The sequence below is a fragment of the Monodelphis domestica genome, chromosome 2 (genome assembly GCF_027887165.1).
Source record: "Monodelphis domestica isolate mMonDom1 chromosome 2, mMonDom1.pri, whole genome shotgun sequence".
Classification (NCBI taxonomy): Eukaryota; Metazoa; Chordata; class Mammalia; order Didelphimorphia; family Didelphidae; genus Monodelphis; species Monodelphis domestica.
Window position 1 is genome coordinate 185600776 of NC_077228.1, and position 25810 is coordinate 185626585.

General features: G+C 37.4%; 1 protein-coding gene across 9 annotated transcripts in view; it reads right to left on the bottom strand.

Annotated features, from left to right (window-relative positions):
* Positions 1–1357: 1357 nt before the first annotated feature.
* Positions 1358–25810, bottom strand: part of STXBP4 (syntaxin binding protein 4) — a 315635-nt gene continuing 291182 nt past the window's right edge. For 8 of the 9 annotated variants that reach the window (XM_007481851.3, XM_007481850.3, XM_016430338.2 and 5 more), the window contains 2 exons: positions 24640–24697; positions 1358–3564 (listed from right to left, as the gene is read on the bottom strand). In XM_007481851.3, coding sequence (XP_007481913.1) covers positions 3450–3564; positions 24640–24697 — 173 coding nt within the window. In that variant the 3' untranslated portion in view covers positions 1358–3449. Of the gene's footprint in view, positions 3565–22113; positions 22438–24639; positions 24698–25810 lie in introns of those variants that run through there. The other variant, XM_016430339.2, reaches the window with a different exon arrangement.

Here is a 25810-nt window from a genome sequence, read left to right on the forward strand (position 1 = left end):
TCTCGCTGCCTCTGTCCTGAAGATCTTCTCTGTCTCTATCATCCCTAAGACGTGCACTTTTCATATATGAAGCCCTCTCAAGGTATGGAGTTAATATTGGGTCCCCCCTCCTTTTTTTTTTGGTTAAACCCTTACTTTTTGCCTTAGAATCAATACTGTGTATTGTGTTCCAAAGCAGAAGAGCCATGAGGGTTAGGCAATGAGGGTCAAGTGACTTGGCCAGGCTCCCCCAGCTAGGAAGTGCCCCTCAAGGCTTGGCTCTCCGTCCACTGAGCCACCCAGCTGCCCCCAAACATTGGGTTCATAAAGGACCCACCATTAGAGTGCAAGTCCTTTTAGGTCCCAGTAAACCAGGAAAAAGCTTACATCATTAGCCAATGATCTTATAGGCAAGTGCACCGCCAGCAGACTTACTGTCTCTGATGATCACCACCAACAGGTTGGCCATCGTGAACCTCCACACCTATAACTACATTTATATCTACATTTATATTTGTTTTTGCTCTGTAACTCTACCTGCATCTGTATGTGTATTTATAACTATGTTTATATCTACATATTATAAACGATGTTTATTTCTATATGTGTTTATAAATAGGGGGCACCTGGGTGATGCTCCAGATAAAGTGGCTGCTGTGAGAAAGACTCCACTTCCTGAGTTCAAATCTGGACTCAGACACTTCCTAGTGGTGTGACCCTGTACAAGTCACTTATCCCTGTTGGCCTCAGTTTCCTCATCTGTCAAATGAGCTGGAGAAGGTAATGGCAAACCACTCTGGTATCTTTGTCAATAAAACTCCAAATGGGGTCCGGAAGAGTTGGACCTGATTGAAAAAAGACCAAACAACAAACGCTTATATTTGCTCTTTCTATCTGCTTCTATTTCTCCAGATATACTTACATAAGGGTCCAAATATATTTCTATATGGATTATAGTTTTAGACCCCAAAAGGTTCTCAGAGAGCATCTATTACTCCACGTCTCCCCAGCTAGATTTTGTGGATGAAGTTGGGACCCAGAAAGATTCAGTGACTTGCGTAAGGTGCTCATGTTCATTTGCAATCCAGCCCTGGAACGTCAAGCTAAGCGAGATGCATGTGAAGACTAATGTTAAGTTGGAACCTGACTTGGGTTTTGGTTTCTGCTTCATCACTCATTAGTTGGTTAGTGAGCAAGTCATTTCCTTCTTTGGACCTCAGTTTCCTCATCTGTAAAATGGAGGTGTTGTCCTAAATCAGGGGTTCTGAAGTGTGTGTGTGTGTGTGTGTGTGTGTGTGAGGCCTCTTTGGCCACCTGTGAAATCTACAGACCCTTCTCAAAGTCATGTTTTTAAACTCAAGAAACAGAAAGCACAGGATCATAGAGAAAATCAATTATATTGAAATACAGTAATCAAAGTATTAAAAAAAAGTTTCATGGCTCACAGGTTGCCATATAGTAGACATCTGATAAAATATTTATTGAACTGAATTACATATACATAGTTGTTTGCATGTTGTCTCCCTCTTTAGGTTGTACATTCCTTGAGAGCAGGGTCTATTTTCTGGCGTATTTATCTTTGCTTTTTTCTGTACTTTGTGTCTGGCACACAGTAGGTGCTCACAGATGCTTGTTCGCCTGACCTGATGGGGACTACAGTTGGAATCTTGCAGCATCGCAGAGCTTTAATTATGATCGCCAATTGTCATTTTACTATGATGCAAATTTAGTAGAGATTTCTGGCTTGATGGAAGGCAGGCTAGAAACCAGGATTTTTTGCACTGCATGCCCGGATGCCTGTTAAGGCCTCACAGATTAAGGCTCCTATATCACTGTGAAACTGGTTTTAGAACAAAGCGGGTTAAGCATCTAAATATTCACTGCCTCTCTTTTTCATCTGGCGTTCTGCGGGTATGTATAATGTTTTCCCCTTTTATTCCAGCGTGTTAGGAAGGAATGATTTGGAGCTTGAGATTCAGTAGTCCTTCACTTTCTATCTTGTATCAATTCCAAGACAGAAGAGCAACAAGGGCTGGGCAATCCAGATGAAGTGATTTGCCTGGAGTCACACAGGTAGTGTGTAAGGTCAAATTTGAACCCAGATCCTCCTGGCTCTAGGTTTGGCAATGTGCTCCCTAGCTGATCCAGTGGCCCATTACTGTTAGGGTTACTTTAGGAACCACTGTTATAATAAAATCAAGTCTAATGAATGGTTATAAGTATTAGGCACTTAAAAAGCAAAACAAAACTGGAACAAATGTGATTTCACCAATAGAGCAAGCTCCTCGTGAGGAACTTGCTCTTCTAATGCAAAGGGCAACTTCTCGGCAGCCTCTAGACTTAGAGTTGTCTGGGGGCACTGAAATGTTAGGGGGTCACACAGTCAGTAGAGTCACAGGTAGGACCTGAGCCCAGGTCTTCCAGATCAGGAGGCCACTTTCTATCCAACAAATTTCATGCCGCCTCTCATTTAATACTTAAGGCAGCTTTATTGAGTAAATGGGTGCAGGCATGAGTGAACAGAGGAACCCCAAGAGTCACAAGAGGTATAAAGAGTCTGGCTGGCAAATTCTCCTTCTATTCACTCCCTACCCCCAGTCCCAAGAAACACCGCTTCGACATTAGGGACTTTCCTGGATGAATATTCAGTTTCAGTGGGAAGTCTTGTGCTCTACTAGAGAAAATTCTCAGATAATGGAGGAAATTTCATGAAATCTCCCCCTGCCTGGTGAAGAAACAGAAGAAAGGGGAAGTAGAAGGAAAAGGTATGAACGTGGTAGACACCTGATGGATATTTGTTGAATGAATAAATGAAAAATATGCCTCAAGAAAGTAATGTCATTATATAGAGAGCATGGGTGACTCACGGATGCCCTCTACTCTCTGAGGCCACTGTGGGTATAGTTATGAAATTAGCATTCATTTATGGAATGTTGTTTTATGAATTCCTGAGTGTTTTCAGATGGGCACTGTCGATGCTTCCTCATACTGGCAGACACCCATAGCAACTTGGACTTCAAATTATGATGAGACATAAATATAATGAAATAAGGTATTATCAAATAGTGTTTAAATGAAAATGTAAAAACATTCATATAATTTTTCAAAAGGCAATTTAAATACAAATCATTTTCAAAGCTATCACAGCTATTTCCAAAGGAAGAATAGCTCATATAATCTTGCAAAGAAACAATTCCTTGCCATTTAGAAAAACCTGAAAAGATTATTGTTTTTAAAAAACTATTAGCATATCACCAGTGGATTATCCTAGGGGTAAGTGTTGAAATGAACTGAACAGGGAATGTGCGTACACTTAAATAGGATGTTTGGTTTAAACAAAAAGGACAAATTCATTGCCTCTATTTCACAACTTCTACAAATGACATACGGTTTGTCCCCACTGCATGCTGGATGCCAGTTTCACTAGTTTAAGCTATTCTGAAAATGATGCTATTGTCTATCAGAAACTATCAACTCTTTTGGTTGGGAGGGTCTCTGGGGCAATCTTCTTCATTCTCTTCTGAGCAGGACAAGTTCAGCGCACTTGTCACAGGGTGGATCCACGATGTGGTCTGTGTTACATGACTGAAGAGAAACAGAGAAAACAGTAAGACGTTTCCAGATCATCATCTTAGCCATTTATAGAGATGTCAATTCAACTCCAAAGAAGTCTTCCTCTGAGAGGATTTCCAAGCAACTTACTTGGTTATATATCAGAGAAAAAAAATGATAAAATTCAACTGGTAGAATTAAAGGTTGAGGATGTCAAAGGAAATGATATTTTTAAGACAAAATGAAGAGAACTTAGTATGGCCAGATCCTCAAATTATTCTAGCAAGTAGTAATTATCAAAACTCTTTTCTATTAGTTAACAAATAAAAAGTTATTGAGGAAATCATGTAGGTAAAAAAACCAATTTAGTATTGTCATATATAATATCTGTGTAATATAATATAAAATATTGTTAACTATCTTGATACCTTTTTTTAAACCAAGGTCGCCAATTATTAGTGTTAAGGATAACCAAAACTTCTGGGAAAACTGGAAAGCAATTTGGTAGGAATTAGTTCATCTTTAATAGACCCCACAATAAGCTCCAAATGTATGCAAATATAAAAAGTTACACAGTGTGTGACTATATAATAATAAACATAACATATTAACTATAATAAATATTTTATAATCAATGCATATAAATGATCAATAAATTAGAGGAGAATGCATGAGTAGGGGGAGAATTCTAAACTAAATGGGATATGAGTTAATCTTAGAAGATAAAGTGTACTACTCTGCATAAAATTGAAAAGCTTTTGCATAAATGAAATCAATGTAGTTGAAATGAGAAGAAAAGTAGATAATGGGGAAAAAATCTTTTTTTAAGTTTATGCTATACTTCTCTGCTTTTAAAGAAAGAATGGGATGTCATCTTGTGGGGAAGAATGCCATCAACACTTTCATCTTGGTGATCTAGTGAATGTGATTAGGTATTTACAGACAACTTGAACAGGCAAGATACCTTTAAAGTGAGGAATCCTGATAGCTTTCTCCCTGCGACATAATGAGTCACAATTCTATTGCCTGCTATCTATGTTATTAATATATTTTAAAACTGTTTTAATGAGAAACCAACTTTTTTTTTGGAGACTAATGGCATGTTACCATAGGAGGTCTGAACAGTTTTAACTTTTCTTACCAAGCCCTTTTAGAAACAGGAAAGTTGCCTTTTTAAAAAATGTTGACAAGTATAAATAACAGCTAACATTTATACAGCACTTTTAAAAGATTTCAAAGATCTTCACATCTATAATTTCATTTAATCGTAGCTAGATTTTTATATCTGGAACAGGTAGGTGGCACAGTGGATAGAGCCCTGAGTCTGGAGGCAGGAAGGTTCATCTTCCTGAATTCAATATGGCCTTAGACACTCACTAGCTGGGTGACCCTGGGCAAGTCACTTAATCATGTTTGCCTCAGTTTCTTCAACTGTAAAATGAGCTGGAGAAGGAAATGGCAAACTACTCCATTATCTTTGCCAAGAAAAAATGAGGCTGGGAAGAGTTAGACCTGACTGAATAATAACAAAAAGCATTTATATAGTCCTTTAAAGTTTGCAAAATATTGTACATAGGTTATTTCATTTGATCCTCACAACAATTCTGTGAGCTGTGCTATTATCCCCATTTTAGATAAGAGGAAACTCAGACTTAGAGATGGTAAATGACTTGCCCAGAGTCAGAGCTCTTAAGCCACTGCATCATCTTAACATGTACTTAAGACAGTACATCATCACTACATAAGAAATCTCAGATACCATCATTCTGTGAAAAGGGGAGATATGTCAGTGTAAGCATTTACAATGAAAAAATAAACAAGTTGGATATCATGGCTTTCTTATTGAACATTTTTTTCTTATGCACTTTAGGCAGATCATAAAAAGTATTTAAAAAGTATACTTGTAGTTTGAATTAGCTCCATTCCCTTCATTCCCCTCCCCCCCATTCCTCTTCCCTGCACCATTCCGTGGCTAGTTTAAAGGAGATTAACAAAACAAAATAAAACCTTGAGCAACACAGACAGACAAAGAAGAAAGAATTCTTTTGCTGAGGGGTGAATGAAGTTGCCTGTTTGCAAATGTAGAATCTTGAAGAATACTTTTATGTCTGAAATGTAATAATCTTCAATTTTCTCTTTATTTAAACTGATTATTTTTAAAATCTCAAAACACAAAGTCTCTGCTAAGGAGAAAAAAGTACATGGATGAAGGGCTCTGAACAATGATTAGTGGAGAATTCCATTTGGAAATCAAACTTATAAGATCTTTTTATCCCAGTGATAATCCCCCTTAGTTCCTTCAAATATTCAAATGAAATGTTCAAACCAATAGTTTTATCTTTTTGTTCTCCTAATATAATCCCTTACACTAATTAAAAACAAAAAAGACAAAAACTAAAACCCAAAATGTAACCTACTCTCAAACCCCAACTTGCTTTGGACATCATAAAAATTAAGGTACTAACTTATTGGTGAAAATAAAGCTTAAACCATGGAGAGGTGGGAATGTGGTTCATGGACACATTTTACAGATCTGGAAGCACACTGTTGTGCCACTGGAGGAGATGGCACAATTTGCAAGCTTAAGGATGATAAAAATCATGGAATTTAGAGGTAAAAGTAAACTGAGACATATTCTAGCCAAACACTACTTTACAGGCGAGGAAGCACAGCTGTTAAAGAAATGACTTGTCAGAAGTCACAAGGGCTAGTTAATAGGCAGCACCAAGATTCAAACACCAGTTTTCTGACTTCAAATCCAGAGTTTTTCCTACTGTATTAAGAGTGCCTTCTTGAGGGATTTTTAGGATTTTGCTGATTCAGTTCAGAATACTGTTATCTGATCTGTGATTGGCCCCAGGACTACAGATATGAGTACGAAGACTGCCCATTTCTTAAGAAGCTTACAGTCCAACTGAAGGGAGAGTACAGAGATCTGTCCACACATGACTCTGATACAGAAGAGGGAAATAGATACAAAGGAGAAGTCCAGGAAGAATATAATGAGAAATATGAAGAAGAGTTTAAAGTTTATGTATGAAACTTCTTCACCTTCTAGATGAATATATATATAGAAAGTATATAGAAAGCACTGATTATTTGGCTCAGTGGATGGGTGGGGAAATCAGCCCCTTTTGTATAGGATTCTACCATCACATTTTAGTTCTACAAAAGTATTGTGGCTAAAGAGCTTTGACATAATCAATGTGATAAGATAATCCCAGATTTACTGGTCTAGAGAACATTCTAGAATTAGAAATATATCCTCTTTGATTTGTATATTTGGTAGGTCAGCTGAGAAGACAGAGTTCGAGTCAGTCCCTTTGACCCTGCTTAATTAATAAAGCCTCCATGGCTCATAAAGCAAGATGTTACCACTTAGTGTAAAAAATTTAGAGCCCTAAAGAGAAATGAGGCAGCCTATAAAATATGAAAGTCTCCGAGTTGAACATACGCTACTGTTTCCCCTCCTCCCTTCTCTCCATTGTTCCTATATGGAGAGATCCATCTGACCTCATTTCAGGAGTAATCAACTGTGGTTCAGAGATGTATCTGCAAACCTACAAAGCTTTAAACTTGCTTTCTCTGAATGATTGCCAAGTCAGCTGTCAGTGACATTTGATCTGCAGAGATGTCTGTTTTGTTTTCTTCTTTATAATAATAGTAAACTGTAAGATAAATTTTATAGCTTACCCAAACACAGGAGGGAAGTATATTTTATTTTGTTGGCAAAGAAACGCAAGTGAATTATTTAAATGCCATTATAATTACTCTCCTTATGGTTTGTGCTTCCCAGCATGCAAAATGCTTTCTTTCAAAATCAAAATTTAGGACAACCTCTGTTAAAGGGACAAAAAAGGGGTTATAAAGACAAATAATGTTCTGGTTTTAAAAAGCTTATTCTCACAGTCTCTTTCAACTACAAATGAGGCTCTTTATATCATATTTTCCATTGGGGATGCCATTATTTATAACTATACACACACATATTTATCTGTTTGCATATGCATATTATTTTGTCATCTTTAATGGAGAGCTACAGAACTACATTTTAATTATCTTTGTTTTCTCACAAGGTTATAGATTTAAAGTTGAAAGGGCTTTTAGAATTCATTTTTTCATCCATCCATCCATCCATCCATCCATCCATCTAGACTGTGAGCTTTTGAGAGCAGGTTTTTTTTTTCTTCTCCTTTCACCCTCCAGTATTTAGCACAATACCTGTCACTTGTTAGGTACTTACTAAATGTTTATTGGCTGTTTGATATAGTCTAATCCTTTCATTTTTACAGATGAGGAAACTGAGATCCTCAATAAAGGTTAAGTGTCTTGCTCAAGAGTCACATTGCAAGTTAGTAGTAAATTAACAAGTTGATAAATATTTATTAAGTATCTATTATATGCCACATACAAAGAAAGGCAAAAAATAGTCTCTGCTCTCAAGGAGTTCACAATCTAATGGGGAAGAGCCAGGATTTGAACTCAAGTCTGCTTTCAAACCCAGTAATCTCCCATTGCACAACACAGTGTGTCATAGACTGTATTAGTAGGTCCTTAATATATAGTAAGATAAATGGATATGCACATATAATATTTTTGTGAAGTCTTTTTTACATCAAAGGAAAACAAACTCTTATGTCAACATTTTTTAGGCAACAAGACTTATCAGGCACAAGAATACACTTCCTAAGGGATATAAAGTTAAATGGGGAAAATGGCTAGCTTGAGATAGTAGTAGTACTAGTTAGTATTTATGTAGTTCTTACTATGTGTTAAGTACCATGCTACATGCTTTAAAAATATTATTTGATTTGATCATCACAACAACCTTGTAAGGTAGGTGTCACTATTATTCCCATTTTACATTTGGGGAACCTGAGGCAAACAGGTTAAGTGATTTGCCCAATGGTCATATACTTATTATCTGAGGCCACATTTGAAGTCAAGTCTTTCTGTCTCCAGACCCTGTACCATTGTGATGGACAATGCTCTCACGACAAACAAATCCAGAGGGGTCCAAGAACCTCAGGATCTCAGAACAGAGATGAAGTAGTTTCAACAAAAATAATGAAGTTGGGGGCAGCTGGGTAGCCCAGTGGATTGAAAGCCAGACCTAGAGATGGGAGGTCCTACGTTTAAATTTGGCCTCAGACACTTCCCAGCTGTGTGACCCTCGGCAAGTCACTTGACCCCCATTGCCTAGCCCTTACCAGTCTTCTGCCTTGGAACCAACACACAGTATTGATTCCAAGATGGAAGGTAACGGTTTTAAAAAAAATAATGAGGCCAACTTGCAATGATGATAAAGCATCGCCATAGCATTAGAAGCCCTGAGGGTGTTGATCATTGCAGACTAACAAGTAACAGTTTTCCATCCTCTAAAATACTTCTATATGAAAATAACAGGCACCTCATTCCCAAATACATGAGGAGCTTATTCAGCATTTTTCCAGTACAGAACCATATCTGGAAAGTCAAAATAATTCTTCATCTCCTAACTCTTCCATGCTATCTCTTGCCCTACTCTCATTCCAAATCTCTTGAAAACTGTAAGTTTTCTCTCTCTCCTCAAAGTACACTGAATTTGCTTATCTTCAAACATGTTGCATTCCCTTCCTTCATTTTCAGTAGAATGTAAACTTCTTGAAGGTTGGTATTATTCTGTTTTTTGGAGTTTCTCTCTCCACTTCTGAACATATGTCTTATATTAGGCAGGAACTTAATGAATTTTGGATTCAATTGTTGGAGCTGAAGAAATCCAACAGCACATACTGGAAGTCTTAGGTTTGGAATTTGGAGAACAAATACTGATTCCCAAAGTGCTTAGAATGCTAGTTATATGGTCTAGGGCAAGTTATTTAATCTGAACCTCATTTTCTTCATTTGGAAAAAAATAGAGATAATAATATGTGAAGCACCTACCCTTTAGATTTTACCATGAAGATCCAATGGAATAACACTGAGAAAGTGTCTTAAAAATCTTAAACAAATCCATAAATATCAGCAGTGATCAATATGACAACACTGTAGGGTCTGTGTAACTAAAAAATTAGCAAAATTCCAACTGGTAATTAATATGGCACCGTCAAGATCTGAAATTTTTCTGGTCAAATTTTATCTTTAACATGTCATCCCTTAATATGAATCTCTCTTTTTAAAAAAACCCTTACCTTCTCTCTTAGAATTAATACTAAGTAAGTATCAGTTCCAAGGCAGAAGAGTGGTAAGGCCTAGGCAATGGGGGTCAAGTGACTAGGTCAGGATTACACAACTAGGAAGAGTCTGAGGCCAGATTTGAACCTAGGAACTCTTATCTCTAGGTCTGGCTCTCTATCTACTAGGTCACCTAGATGCCCTATGTACCTCTTACCAGAATAAGTGAATATTTTGAATGTGATCTATAATCCATGAAAACAAAAACAAAAATGTTTTAGACTTTCCTTTTTTTTTTAACTTAAAAAAATCTATAAGTTTCAGAAATCTAATTCACTAAGGTACAGGGTCACAGGATTGAGAAATTTGGAGATGGAAAGGACTTTAAAGAACATATAGAGAAATATAGCTAAGTCTGAGTCTAATCTTTTCAGAGATGATTTTGATATGGGCAGATTGCCTCCATTGGTGGTGGTGGTAGGGGATATTTGGAATTTCGTTCTTACTATATCTTCTTTTTTATTATTTTATTATTTAAAATTTTATTTAATTAGATGATTTAGAATAATTTTCCATGGTTACAAGAATCATGTTACTTACTATATCTTCTAAACAAATATAATATCAAAAGGAAAATAAAACATTTATGGCAGGGGCTTTTGACCTTTTTTTGTTGTCACAGTCCCCTTTGGAAGATCCCTTCTTAGAATGTTTTTAAATACCTAAAATAAAATACATGCAAATACAAAAGGAATCAATTATATCTAAATAAAACTTTTGAAATAGACATGTGAAAAAAAAACAAGTTCACAGAACCCAAGTTAAGAACCCCTAATTTGACTGTCTTATTTTATAGGTGAGGACACTGAATCTTAGAGTAAGGAGTGATTTGTCCAAGGTCACACAGATAATGAAGTCACAAAGATGGGACAGGAATATGATGATCTGAATCATTAAGAGAGAATCAGTAAGAGACAGCTAATTGGAGAGGTGGGTAGAGTGATCAACCTGGAGTTAGGAGGATGAGTTCAAATGTAACTTCAGATACTAGTAGCCCCATCTATAAAATAGGGGTAAAAATAGCACCTACCTCTAAGAGTTGTTGTTAGGATCAAAAGATAATATTTTTAAAGTGCTTTGGAAACCTTAAAGCACTATGTAAATGCTAGCAAAGACTCTAAAACTCTAATTCTTGGATAGAACAATCAGCTATACAAATTGTTTATCTGTCTGTCTGTCTATCTATCTATCTATCTATCTATCTATCTATCTATCTATCATCTATCTATCTACACACAGACACATATAAAAAACAAATAAATGGACAGAGAAATATGGACTGTGATTTCATCATAATAGGGAACTACTGTGAGGAAACTACTGACATAGGTCAGCATCTTTTTTACAGGGGTAGCTATGTGGCACAGTGGATAGAGCACTGGGCTTGGACTTAGGAAGACTCACTTTCTTGAGTTCAAATACATCCTTAGACACTCACTGTGTGACCCCTGGGCAAGTTACTCAACCCTGTTTGCCTCAGTTTCCTCATCTATAAAATGAGTTGGGTAAGGCAATGGCAAACCACTCCAGTATCTTTTCCAGGAAGATCCCCAATGGGGCCATAAAGAGTTGGACACAACTGAAAAACTAAGGAATAACTACCTTTTCTATATAGATTGTAGACTTAAGATTGCTGCCTAAAGCATTGAAGGGTTGTGACTTGCCCAGGATCACACTGTCAGTAATGTGTCAGAGGAAGGCCTTGAAGCTAGGACTTCTTGGCTCTAAGGCCAGGTCTCAATGCCTGATACCACCACTGTCTTTCATAATATGGATATGGCTACTTTAAAAAAACTGCTGCAGAAAAATATGGGTGTGGACAAAGTCATTTTTATGATATCATACTGTCTTATAGAATTGAGATTTAGAGCGAGGCAAACCATTCCCAAGGACAAAATGATTTTTCTTGAACTATGAGCAATTTTTAAGCTATTATTTAAGAAACATGAAATCACCAAATCCAATCTAAGCGACATACATAGGGAGCAATAAATTCTCTTTGAGGGATGCAGAGAGAGGTCTGATGCTGATTTTCTCATTTCCAGTGATAACAGAAATGACTGGTAGTGATGAAGAGAGTTGGGTGAGGGCTTATTTAAGAGCAAAAAAGAAAAACAAACAAACAAACAAAAAACAAAACCAAAAAGATGGGTGTCCCTATGCAGAAGCAGGACAGATTTTTGAAACACCATCAGGGTGGGAGGGGGAGATATCAAATTATAGGGCATGGCTAAGTCTATGTGGGCATCAGGTTGCTTGAATATCCTGGACTTTAAGTTATGTGGTAGTTATAATCATTCTGATCTAGGGACTATGGAAAAACACTTTGCTTTGAGGTAATTTAGATCTCTAATGGGGAGAGGGTATCAGAGCAAAATCCTACGCTGTAATAGAGATAATTTATCACCTGAAGAGACAAGGAGTTACTGCAGATGTTGGTTAAGTATTCTGGATCAAACTAATCAGGCTAGGGAGGTGGGAGGGTCATAGCATTAGTACTTGACAATAAATCTTGATAAATGCAGCAAGCAGGTAAGGTGCCAAGGAGGCAAACGAGCCCTAAATGTCTAGTAAAATAAAAATATAATTCCAAGGAGGCAATGAGGTTCCAAAATATTTCACCCAATACTGCTTTTCCTTCTGCGCAAAGTGCAAAGAAATATGTGCCATGCTTAAGTTCTACCTGTCAGAGGAGAGATATTTGGATATGGATGTTTTATTCATTTAAGTGGGCTTCGCTATATCACATGGAACCCAAGCCAGCTGGCTTGCTTCTTTTAAATGATGATTTCTCAGGCAGCACTTTATATTCTTCCACCCCTTCATAGATATTTATAGAAAATTCAGAGCAAGCTGTCTCAGGCTCAAGAGGCTATGCAGACTCTCTGCTCATGTGCTGGCATTCTGGGGTCCTTTACTGGTCTTGGGGCCACATGGTTGCCTGCTGATTCTGGCCTCTGATTTTAACTTAAAGCTCTGAGAAAATCTGCAGGTAAAAAAATTCCTGTCGGAAGCAGATCAGCACGTGGCAATATTGCAACACAGTTTTAAAAGGACCAGTGTTGCTTGGAGGGAATGGTGGTACATGTCCGAAATCCCAGCAATCAGGGAGGATAAGATTGGTAGATTACTTCAGCTTGGGAATTCTGAGCTGCAGTGGAGCCAGAGCTGAAAAGGTGTCTACACTAAATCCAGCACCAATTGGTGTGCTGCTGCTGGGAGTGAGGGGAAGCGGATGGTAACCCAGGCTGTCTAAGGAGGGAGAACATGCCCAGATTAGAAATGAAGAAGCCAAGGCTCCTGTACCTAGACCTAATGGTGGCATTTCTAGTTAGGGAGAGAGTGGGAGACCTGCTCTCAAAAAAAAAAAGTCAATACCTATGTGTTTTTTCTTTTTCTTTTTAAATCCCTTACTTTCTATCTTAGAATTGATATGAAGACTCCAAGATAGAATCAAGTATTGGTTCTGAGGGCTAGGCAATTGAGATTAAGTGACTTGTGTAGGGATCACACAGCTAAGAGGTGTATGAGGCCAGATTTGAACCCAGGACTTCCTATCTCTGGGCCTGGCTTTCTAAGCCACCTAGCTGCTCTTAATATCTATGTTTTGAATTAATTTCAATTATGAAATGAATAATTTTAGCTCTGAAATCTTAAGTACAGGTTTCAACACCTGGATCATAGGTAGAGACTTCTACTCTGCTCATTATTAGGATATCTCTTTCAGTTTTTGGCTTTAAGGAAAGGGATTACACATATCCATGATCCTTTTCCCTAAGACTTTGTTTTCATATTTCATTATCTTCCTTTTAAATTATTAAATGGAGATGAAGTTCTGTCTCTCTCTCTCTTTTTAAAACCCTTACCTTCTGTCTTAGAATCAATATTGTGTATTGGTTCCAAGGCAGAAGAGCAGTAAGGGTTAGGCAACAATGGGGATTAAGTGACTTGCTCAGGGTCACATGCCTAGGAACTGTCTGAGGGTCACATTTGAACCCAGAATCTCCACTGAGCCACCTGGTTGCCTCTCCATCTTCTTTTAGTGATTAAATAACTTCTCTAGAATTTTTAGAGAACTACAATAGATTCCTTGGACTCTGAAAACATATGAATGGTTGTTTGATGAAGATGACTGGTTTCCCTGACATCCCATGAAAGCTCCCTTAAACTTTATTGTGACAGTGGACACTTTCTAGCCAATCAAAAATGGGTCAAGATTGCAGAATAAATAAGCCTTCAAAGTACAGCTCTTGACAGGCTCGATTAAAGGGCAACAAAACTGCTGAGACTTCAAGAAAAGACAAAAGGTGGATTTGTTACTTCTCCACAAACAGCATTTCCACTGCATTCTGGTTAGCTCAGATAACAAGCAGAAGATTAGAAACATAAGAAATTTTATCAACTTAAATTTTTATTTAACTAAGAACTAACCACATAGAACCAAACTATAAGTAATTGATACTAGGATCATAGGGTTTAAGAACTGGAAAGCATCTTTGTTATTATCCAGTCCAACTCCCTCATTTTACAGAGGATAAAAGTGAGGCCTGGAGAGATTAAATGGCCTACTAAATTAGGACCATACATATAAGCATTCCAAATGGAATGTTTTCCCCACCACTGTAGGCTTTTAATTATGCTTTCTTGCTTCCCCCCTGGTCTCTGTCTTCTTTCTGTTGCAGAAGAGGTATTACTAGTCTTTATGAAAATGGAACCATTTTCTTGCCATGCTGATTAGATTTTCTCCCACCTTTTCCAGGATCTAGCTGCAGCAATCATTCCCTCTCTTTCATGCATGTTCAATTGTTGCTTAATAGCTTAAAAAAAATCAGCCTAAGGTATATTCGTGTCTCTTTGATCCTTATAAAGCCTTCTACTGACCCTTCCATTTCATCTTTCTCCTCTGACAGCAAAATTTCCTGAAAGAGTTGCCTACACTTAGAGCTTCTATTTCTTCACTACCCACTCTCTCAACTTCTTGCCATCTGGCTTCTTGGCCCCACAGTGCTTTATCACCAGTGACTGTCTAATCACCAAATCCAATGGCTTTCTTCAGTCCTTTACCTTCTTGTCTTCTCTGTAGCACCTGACACTAATGATCACCCTTCGTACTAGATTCTCTCTACTGCAGAAGACTCTGATTCTGATGTTAAATGAGCTAAGGTATTGAACGTCCTTGGGCTTCAATTTTATCGTCTAGAAAATAAGGGGGTGAGAACAGATGACCTCTGAGGTGCTTCTAGAGTTAGTCCTACAATCATTGGCTTCTGAAATCTGGTTTTCCTCTATCTCTTTTAATTCTTCCTTCTCTGCTTCCTTTGCTGACTCTTTGCTTCTCTTCCTTATCTCAAAAGGTGAATGTTCCCCAAAGTTCTGTCTTTGGTTCCCTATCCTTTGTTCCTAGAGACTTTCTTCAACTATAATTTCTAAACAGTTGGAAGAGACTCCCAGAACTCAATCTCCAGCCCTCAGGCTCTCTTCTGATCATGCCACTCCTTTGCTCAAAAAAAATCTCCAGTGGCTCCTTCTTGCTCCCCAAGAAAAGTTCAGATTCCTTTGGCTTTCAATGCCCTTCACAATCTCATACTGTTCCATCTTCTCAGGTTTATTTCATGTTCTTCCTCTCCATACATTCTAAATTCCCAACAAACTGAGTCGTTCTTCTGTTCCTTTTTATACTCCCTCCCTTCTCTTTGTTTTCCATAGTCCTTAAGTCCAGATGGGGAAATCTCCTCTCTTCTCTTTGATGCATACTAATTTTTATAGACCTATACCAAAAATGACATGAATAGGTCCTGGGCCTGGAGTATGGAAGACCTTAGTTTGAATATAGCCTCAGACACTAGCTATGTGATCCTATGCAAGTCACTTAACCCTGTTTGCCTTGGTTTTCTCATTTGTAAAAATAAGCTGGAGAAGGAAATGGTAAGCCACACCTTTTATCCTTGCCAAGGAAATTCCAAATGAGGTCACAAAGAGTTGGACATGATTGAAATGACTGAACAACAATGAAATGACATTTCTTCTATAAAGCCCTTCTAGTTCCCTGTGTTGGTAATGATCTTCCCTCTCCAACATCACTTGGCCTTGTAATTCCCTAAAACATGAATTATATATTATCTTGTGTCAGAATCATTTGGGTGCGTGCCCTAATTTCTTGCTGGAATGGAAGCTCCATGACGGCAGAAGCTGTCTTAACTAAACCTTGTCTCTCTCTCCATAGACATCACAGAGCTCTGTACATAGCTGCCCATCACTGGGTGTTTACTGAGAAATCAGTTGTGTACTAAATTTAACTTTAGAAGTAATTATCTGAGATATTGAGTACTTTGGCACCGAGGGATGGTTAGGAATCTATTGTGGCAGCAGCCCAAATTAATGTATCTCAAAATCTTCCATTAGGTTGGCAAAGCAATGTATTAAGGCCAGTGTTATCACCATCCATACTTGGCAGATTTTAATTTTTTTCAAAAATTGATATTATTTTGAAAACAATTTAGTCACATTATATAACTCAGGGGTAGAGTATCCAAACTTTTAACTAAAGTGAAATGAATGATCCTAGTAGGTTACTTTAAATGTGCAGATTGAAAGATAAGAAGTTGGGTATAGGAAAAGTCAGATTAATAAGATAATTTCATTACAGTATCTTCAGGCTAGCCTAAATTTTTCATTAAAGTTAAGAGAACAGCAACTCTTTCTCTGTAGAGAAAGGTAAAAAAACAAAACAAAACCCAAGAAGTGTGGGCAAAAATAGCCATGCACCTTCATTAATGATATATAATAGGAGCTTCTTTGTTATAAACATCATCAAATCTGTAAAGTGTTTCCCCGCTTGCCTTGGAAGTCAAAGCAAGATGATTCTTCCACCTAGTATTAATAGATGTGTAATGGAAATGTGGCTTGATGAGAGCATTTAATGAGGAATACATGACTCTGGACATTCTGGGGACAGCAGTGACAGCGAGCCTCATCCTATTGCCTGAGGCATGCCTTCCATCAGAAATAACAATTCAATTTCTGCAAAGACAGTGACAGATGCCACTTTCAGGAAAGGGACTGTATGGATGGAGCCCATTATCTTGCTCAATGCTCGGGCAGTGTAATTCCAAGCACCTTTCCTTTTTAATTAGAGGCTGGAGAGATACTGACCTAAGGAGTTTATTATTTACTATTCCTTGCCTCCAAAAGTCCACGTTGTTAATGAAAGAGCCAAATTATTCACATTCCCTGCCAAACTCTGCTTCTTTCCCCACCTCCTCGACATCTCATACTAGTCAATTATTTGTTCTGAAAGCTTAAGACAGGGACATTTTCACATATTAACATTTCACTCAGAAGCTCAGAGTTAGAAGGGAAATCACTCATAGAATAATCTGAGTAGTTCTCAAACTTTGGGGTCTCAGAACCTCTTTATACCATTAAAATTATGGAGGAACTCCCCTCTATGGGTTTTGTTTATATGAATCATATCTACTATCATTTACCACAGTTGAAATCAAAATGTCTAAATATTACAATGAAAATAGTTTTGGTCCCATGGACCCCCTGAAAGGGCCTTGGGAACCCCTAGGGACCCTGGATCATACTTCGAGAATTTCTGATCTAATTCAACTAGTACCTGAACAGAAATTCCCTCTGAATATCCCAGATACACAGTCATGCAGACTGCATTTGATATCTCTAGCAATGGGAAATTTATTAAGTTCATTGCCTCTTTGGGCAGCCAATTGTACTTTTGAGCAAATCTAATCATTAAGTTTGTCCATACTTTGGGCCTCAATCTGAATCACGGCAACATCTACCTACTGCTCTTAATTCTGCTTTTTGGGATAAATAGAATGAGGCTGATTCTTCTTCCCCAGGGCCGACCTTCAAATATATTTTTTTAACCCTTACCTTTTGTTTTAGAATTGACAGTCAGTAAGGGTTATGTAATTGGGGTTAAGTGACTTGCCACACAGCTAGGAAGTGTCTGAGGCCATATTTGAACCAAGGACCTTCTGTCTCCAGGCCTATCTCTTTATTTACTGAGTCACATAAATTGCCCCACTTCAAATACTTCTTTGTCAAAGACAACTCTCTTGTCCCACCTATATCTTCTCCATAGTAAATGCCCTTGATTTCGTCAAATGATCCTTATCCAGGCTAGTTATTGGTCACTGTGTAGATATTTTAGCTTCTTATCAATGGTCTTCATAAAATGTATTGCCATGAAATAAATACAAATGTGACAATCCATGGACTACCTCCAAATTTCCCCTGTTCTAGGCATCATCCTTTAATAATGTAGCATCAAATAGCAAGAGGTTGTTTTTTTTTGTTTTGTTTTGTTTTGTTTTTATCTGTGATAGGACAGACTGATGGGCAGATGTTGGTCACACTGGTGACCCTAGCAAGAATCTGAAATCCATTAATGCTCTGTTTCATCCACTAGGTCTTTTTTTTGTGTGTAAACTTCTATTGAACCCTACCTCCCCCATAGAGAACAATCTTAACTCTATAGATTGTAGTTTAGAGCCAAGAAAAAAGCAAAAAGGGTCTCACTTCAGTAAAAATAGATGCCAGAAATTCCACAAACTAAAGCTCAAGTACTTAACATATAGGAAAGCCATCCAAGCTCTGGGAATGGAAAACCCATTCAAAACTTACTCTTACTTTATAGTTTTAATAAGTTTAGTTATATATAAATATTTATTCTCTCTCTCTCTCTCTCTCTCTCTCTCTCTCTCTCTCTCTCTCTCTCTCTCTCTCTCTCTCTCTCTCTCTCTCTCTCTCTCTCTCTCTCCCTCCCTCCCTCCTACATCTCAGGACAACTTTGTTTTTCCCTTAGTGACATGAAAAGTGTACTCACTGTATACAGTAGTTATGTTTAATAAGTATTTATTGAATGAATAGCTGAATGGTTGAAATGACTTTTATTTTTTATTTGTTTACTTTTTAAACTTCTACCTTCTGTCCTAGTAGCAATTCTAAGACAGAAGAGTGGCAAAGTGGCAAGGGCTAGGCATTTGGGTTTAAGTGACTTGCCTGCGATCATAAAACTAGGAAGTTTCTGTGGCCAGATTTGAACCCTGGTCTGCTTGACTCCAGGTTTGGTACTTTATATACTGTGCTACTTAGTGACTCCTGAAATGATTTTTAGAAGTAGGTACATTAAAAGCTGTCCTCTCTACAAATTTAGCACAGGGATAAAGTCTTTTAATATGTCAATAGCCCTTAAATAAAGACAGCACTGTATAAGAGCATAGTGTAATATTTGATATTCACAAGGGAGGTATCATTTGATCAAGAACAAATAAAATTTGGTTAATTACACTGTTAAGAAAACCTACACCTGTGTGATACACAGGAGAAAATTTTCCATCAAAATGGTTAAATTAAGACATCTTTGGTGCTTAATGGGGTATAGAAGTAAGCTTTTTTTATCTGGAAAATTCACATTTATGGAAAGCTTTATTTCCCAATGATGCTGGACAACTGCAGTACTGCTGTCTATTAAGATTTCCCTCCTTAACTATTTTACCTCCCAGTCTCTAGAAAATGACTCTCTATAATCAGAACAAAGTCTTCATTCTGTTGTAAAAACAGAGAGCAAGTTGCCTTTGGCTTTGTATTCAAAGCACCTGGCACAGAAGAGGTTCTTAAGAAATACTTACTGACTTTTTAAAAATTAACCAGTAAGCATTTATTAAGTACTTCTTGTATACCAGAATGCACACCTGCACATGGATGCTTAAAGGAATCTTTTAATTGAATTCAATTCAATATAATGCACATTTATCAGGGGTCTACCATGTACAAAGCACTGGGAAGAATACAAAGATAAAACAATGTTGTCTCTGTCCAGAAGAAGCTTGCTTGGATGGACAGCCAGGCCTTGAGAACCCAAGCCTTGGGTTCCAATCTAGCCACAGATACTTCCTAGCTGTGTGACCCTGGGCAAGTCACTTGACCCCCATTGCCTCACCCTTCCTGCTCTTCTGCCTTGGAACCCATACATAGGATTGCTTCTAAGACAGAAGGTAAGGGTTAAAAAAAAATGTATATGGGATTAACTATGTGCTTTATCTTTAAATTTCCTTTTTCCTTCCATGATGCACATGGTGTATCCCTAAGTAATAACCCTTTTCTAGGACTCTTGAAAGGGTTGTAGGTGGGAGAGCAAAAGAGCAAAACATTTTGTCAGTCCTTCCTCTGAAATGCTTTGCTCCTGGGTCTTTCCTTAAATAATTGCCAGCTTAAAGGCATTGTACTGTCAATCTCTCTACCATGCCTATAATTCTGTATATTTGTCACCCTGCTGTTTGTGGAGTGTGTTTTGTTTGTCTTTCTTTTTTTTTATTTTCAACTGTTACCCTTTGTCTTAGTAACAATTCTAAGACCAAAAAGCATCAAAGGCTAGGCAATTGGGGTTAAGTGACTTGCCCAGGGTCACACAGTACTGTACAACAGGGAAGACTTGAGAAAAGAAAAAAAAATCAAACTTGTAATGCAAAAAAAAAATTGTATACAATATCAATAACATGGTAAAAATGAACAAGTTTGAAAATGTAAAGAATTCAGTGCTGACCAATCACGAACCATATTTCAGAGGTCTGATATGAAACATTTACCTGTCTCATGGCAGAGAAAAGAACAAAATGGAAATGTACATTTCTGCACATGGGCAATGAAGGAATTAATTTTCTTTTCAGTCTGGACATATTTGTTAGAAGGGCTTTGCTTTTCTTGTTTACAGTATAGGGAAAGCACTTAGAAGAAAGAGAAAATTAGTGCTTGTTAACTGAAAAAAGTTAATCAAAATTCTAAAGAAGAAAGTAGAAAGGAAGAAGGAAAAAAGGAAGGAAAAAGAAAGAAAAGATAATATATCTGAAAGTTTATCACCCTGTGGCCAAACCAATGATGCATTTCTCTTACTCAGTCAGGCTGATGCTCAGATAAAAGACAGTCTATTCCTGAGCCCATATGCAAAGCCTCTAAGCATCCTGGAACCTTCTAGAGTACACATTCCACTAGCATAGATTTTGAGAATTCAGGGTTACTTCTAAGTCACAATGAAGCACCAGAGTTATATAGTAGTGGGAACTAACTATCTACATGTACCTTTAAAGATCTGTGGTCTCTAGGTATTCCCTCTCCTGATTCTGATTCAAACACTTCCATGCCTTAGGTATCTGGATTTTAGGAGTTGCTGTACCTAAAAAAATCATTACTGAGTAGTTCTCCTGCTAATCATGAGGGCTTATACAAAATATGCATTTTTAGTTTGGACCATAGGGAACTCCCAGTGTGGAAACTCACTACCCTGACTGTTCCTTAAAGTCTCAGCAAGTAATTTAGGCACTGAGAATTTACATGGCCACCTCATGGTTACAGAGTTAGTATAGGTCTGAGGCAAGACTTGAAATTTTCTTGGCTCCTGGGCTAGCCCCTTTTCTACTACGGTCCATCATATTTTCATATTGCCCCCAAAGAAGTCTAGCAAATATAATTTTCCCCTAAAGAGACATAGATATCCGTCTAATACCCTGAGAAATTTTGCTGGAGGTAACTTTCAAACTCTTCTAATGTGGGCCAATATAGGAAGGGAGCTCCTCAGAAAACAACAGACTTGCTTTAGATTTTGCTATTACTAGCAAAAAATGAAAAATTCTAATGATGACAGTTTTATAAAAGGGATGAATAAAAGCTTGGAGACTTTTCCAAAGAAGAGTCTAAAGAAATATTTATGCTTCAAAAGATCAAGAGATTCCCACAAGACTCACCCTAAATTTATGATCTAATGAGATAATGTTTGCAAAGTGCTTAGCAGAGTGCCTGGTATGTGGTAGGTGCTTAGTAAATGCTTACTGAAAGGGTTAGGAAAAGCCTAATTGTAGACTTACTTTTGGGCTTATCCTAATAGTGAATGGTTTCTATGTTAAGGCACTGGAGGCATATGAGATGACATCATTTTCCTTTTATTCTCTAAGAAAGAAAATTCCAACATACACTAACATATTGATAGAAGCACTTTGGGTAGGAGCAAAAAACTGGAAGCAAAGTAGATGTCTGTAATTTGGGGAAGCTGCAGTACATGAATATAATGGACTATTACTGTGTGGTAAGAAATGATGAGCATGAAGAATACTGAGAAGCATTCAGAGACTTACATGAACTGAAGCAGAGTGAAGTAAGCAGAGTTGGGACAACAATATACACATTGACTACAACAATGGAAATGATAATAAAACAATAAAAAATGAATTTTGAAAGATTATAAAGAACAAGTATGACACCTGTCTTGGGGAAAATTCAACAAAGGCAAACTGAGGTACATTCTTTCTGAGCAGGACAAAAGTTTATTAATAGGACACTGAACTAATTAAGAAAGACCTGGAGATGTAGCCATTTATTTTTATAAAGCTAGAACAAAGAACAGAGCAGGGTAGATGACATCATGGGGTTGAGGACAACATGATTGGTTACACAGCATGACTGGTTAGAAGTTGGGAATTGAGGGGCTAGCAACAACCCCCTCCAGTGACTAAAGAAGTGTTCATTGTTTGAGTCCACCTGCAAGGTCAAAGATAGCAGGTCAGAATTCTTTAGATGGCAAACCAGACATTCTTGATGGATAGTTTGGTGTTGTGAAGATACTAAACCAGCCTCCCTGGTATCCACTCACATCCCCCAAGGATAGAAGAATTCCTTGAAGAAAGAACAGAACAGTGATAAGCAGAAGAACTAGATGTCTGAACTTCACTCATTACAGACCAGCTGAATTTCTGATCTAAGTTCAGAGACAAAGTACCATGACTTGGGCAGTTATAGGGCAAATTCTGTATATAGGGTCTATAAAAAATGATACAGAATCAATTTAATCTCCTTACTCCAAAGAAGAGATATGAGGAGACAGTCAATAAGAATTTTATTAAACACTTATCATGTGCTAGGCCAGCTGGAGAGTCAAAGAAAGGTAAAAACTTCCCCTTCTGTGAAGAAATTCATAATATAACGGAGGAGTAAAAACTACATACAAGTAAATACTGTACATTTACAGAAACAAGTTTTTATTCCTGCATTATATTGTGAATTCCTTGAGGGCAAGGACAAATTTTGCTTTTATATATATATATGTATATATATATATAAATTTGTATATAAATATGTAAGGCATTATATAACAATATATATAATAAACAAATTATATATAATCCATCATATTCACATATAAATATGAGAAATTGGAGATAATTGAGAGATAGAAAGCCCAAGCATCAAAGGAGATTATGGAAGGCTTTTTATAGAAGGCTGAATTTTAAGTTAGCCTTGAAGGAAGCAGGGAAGCTCAAAGATAGAGATCAGGAAGGAAAGCATTCCAGGTATGGGGGGCAGCCAATGAAAATGCATGGAGTTGGGAGATGGTGAGGAGTAGCAAGGAGGCCAGTGTCAGTGGATTGCAGAGTATATGGTGGCAAGTATGAGTAAGAAGACTGGGAAGGTAGGAGCAGGCTAACTTATGTAGAGCCTTGAATGCCAATTAGAGGATTTGATGTTTAATCTTGGAGATGATGGGAAACCCCTGTAGTTTATTAAGTTGGGGGTGGGGTGGGGTGACACAGTCAGACCAATGTTTTAGGAAATTCAATTTGAAAGCTGAATGGAGGATGAACTTGAAGTAATGAGACTAACCAAGAAGCTAATGCAATAATCTAGATGTGAGGCAATAAGGGTCTGTACCTGGGTGGTGGCATTATCAGAGGGAAGAAGGGAATGGAGAGGAGAGTTGTTATGGAGGTAAAATTTTCAGATCTTGGCAATAGTTTGGATGTGTAGAGTAAGAATGAATAAAGAGTCAAGGATGACACCTAGATTTAGGTGACTGAAAGGATGTCTGTACTCTCCTGAGAAACAAGGGAATTCAGAAAAGCAGATAGTTTGGAGCAGAAAGAGAATGAATTCAGCTTTGGGATACAATGAATTTAAGATGTCTATGGAACATCCAGTTCAAGATGTCCAATAAGCAGTTAGAGATGTGTGGCTAGAGGGCAGCAGAGAGGTTAGGAGATGGATAAGTAGATTTGAGATTCAGCAGCATAGATAATTGAATCCATGGGAGCTGATGAGATTATTAATGAAAATAGTAAAAGAGAAGAGAAGAGGGCCCAGGACAGAGTCCTGGGGAAAGTGACCATTAGTGATCATGACCTAGATAAAAATCCAGCAAAGGAGATTGGGAAGGAGTAGTCTAATAGGTAGGAGGAGAATCAGGATACAATAGTATAAAACAAATTTAGAAAGACTAGACTATCAAAAAGAAGAAAGTGATTGCCACACCTGCCTTACTCCTTTGCAGAAGCAGGTCCATGTATCTGGAACATGGCATGCATGTTCAGACTTTTTTGATGAATTGATTAGTTTTGCTGATTTAAAAACAAAATCAACTTTTTTCTTCTTTTCCATTCTTTTTCCTTTAAAAATGTTTACTTGTTATATGAAATAGCTCTCTGGGAAGAAAAAGGAAAGGGGACACTGGGAGAAATTCTGGTGATGTAAAAATACAAACTACATGGACAAAATATGTATTTTAAAAATATACTGATCCCTTTAGTTTGTACTTCAGTTCAGATGTTCAACACTAGGTTGAGGTGATAATTCCCCCTCCATTTTATTTGAGCATAGCTTCCCCTGGAATTCTTCCTAGACCTTTTCCCTGCATGAGTCTCTCAGTATCAGCACATAAATCATGCAGAATATAAAACTGGTGAGGCTTCACTTCTTGTTACTAATTTTTGTAACCTCTGAGAGGGCTTGAGAGGGTGTTTTAGTTTTGCTGATTGTCTTCAACTGCCAGGTTTGCTCCAGATGTGGGAAAAAAAGTGCTGACTTGGTTGGGATGCTTGGACTTACTTGATAAAGTATTTGATTCCATCTGCTGTGTAAGCTTCCTCCCATCCATAAGGTAGACCTATAATGAGAAGAAATCAGAAAAACTTCTTTGATAAAGTAACTCTATGCCATACACTTAATAAAATAAAGCAACTTGACTTCAAAGGTGATCATCATTATTATATTGGCACATAATGATATCTAACACTTTAAGATTTGGGAGGTGCTTTATAGTTGTTATCTCATTTGTTCCTCCCAAATTTCTTGGGAGGTTGGTATTATTATCCCCATTTTAAATATGAGGAAACTGAGGCAGACAGCGGTTAAGTCCACTGTTGCATAGTTAGTAAATGTCTGAGACAGGATCCTAACTTGGGTCTTGCACAAACATATTTCTTGAATAAAATAATCTCCCTAGAAAGCAGAATTAAGAAATTTGAGATTTGCTTTGACTACTTGGCCTTTCAATAACACAATAAATACAAAACAGTTAATAGCATTTCCTTGGATGCAATCACTTAGGTTGTGGTTTGCCATTTGTATTTGAAAAACATTTCTGGCAGTGATTCATGAAAAAATTTATGTCTCAAGACTGGGTTGTAGTGTGGGTAAGATGACTCCTTAATGTCCCTTCCAACATCACTGAATTTGATTCAACAAATTTATAGGGCATACTATTTCTAAGGAACTGTGCTCATTGTGGAGGACATACAAGCAAAAAACTGACCCTGACCTCAAAGACCTTGTTTTCTACTGGAAAGATACTATGGATGTATAGATAAATACAAAAGATACAGTGATTCTAAGAAACACAGTCCCTTTGACCAGGAGATTAAATTACTATACCACAAAGAACTTTTTGATAAGAAGAAAATCCCCTCATACACCAAAAATATTCATAGAGCTACTTTTGTAGTAGTAAAGAACTAGAAACAAAGGAGATGCCTATCACTTGGGAGAAGGCTAAAGAAGTGATGGCACATAAGTGGGCTGGAATATTATTGTGCTACAAGAAATATTTACTATGATGAATACAGAGATGCATGGGAAGATGACTTACATGAATTGATCCAGAATGAAGTCAACAGAGCCAAAAAAAAAATCTGCATTGACTACAATAATGTAAATGGGAAGAACAACATCCAAAAGTAGTTGAAAATTAATGTTAAGGTGCAAGTGAGTGCCAGGCTTG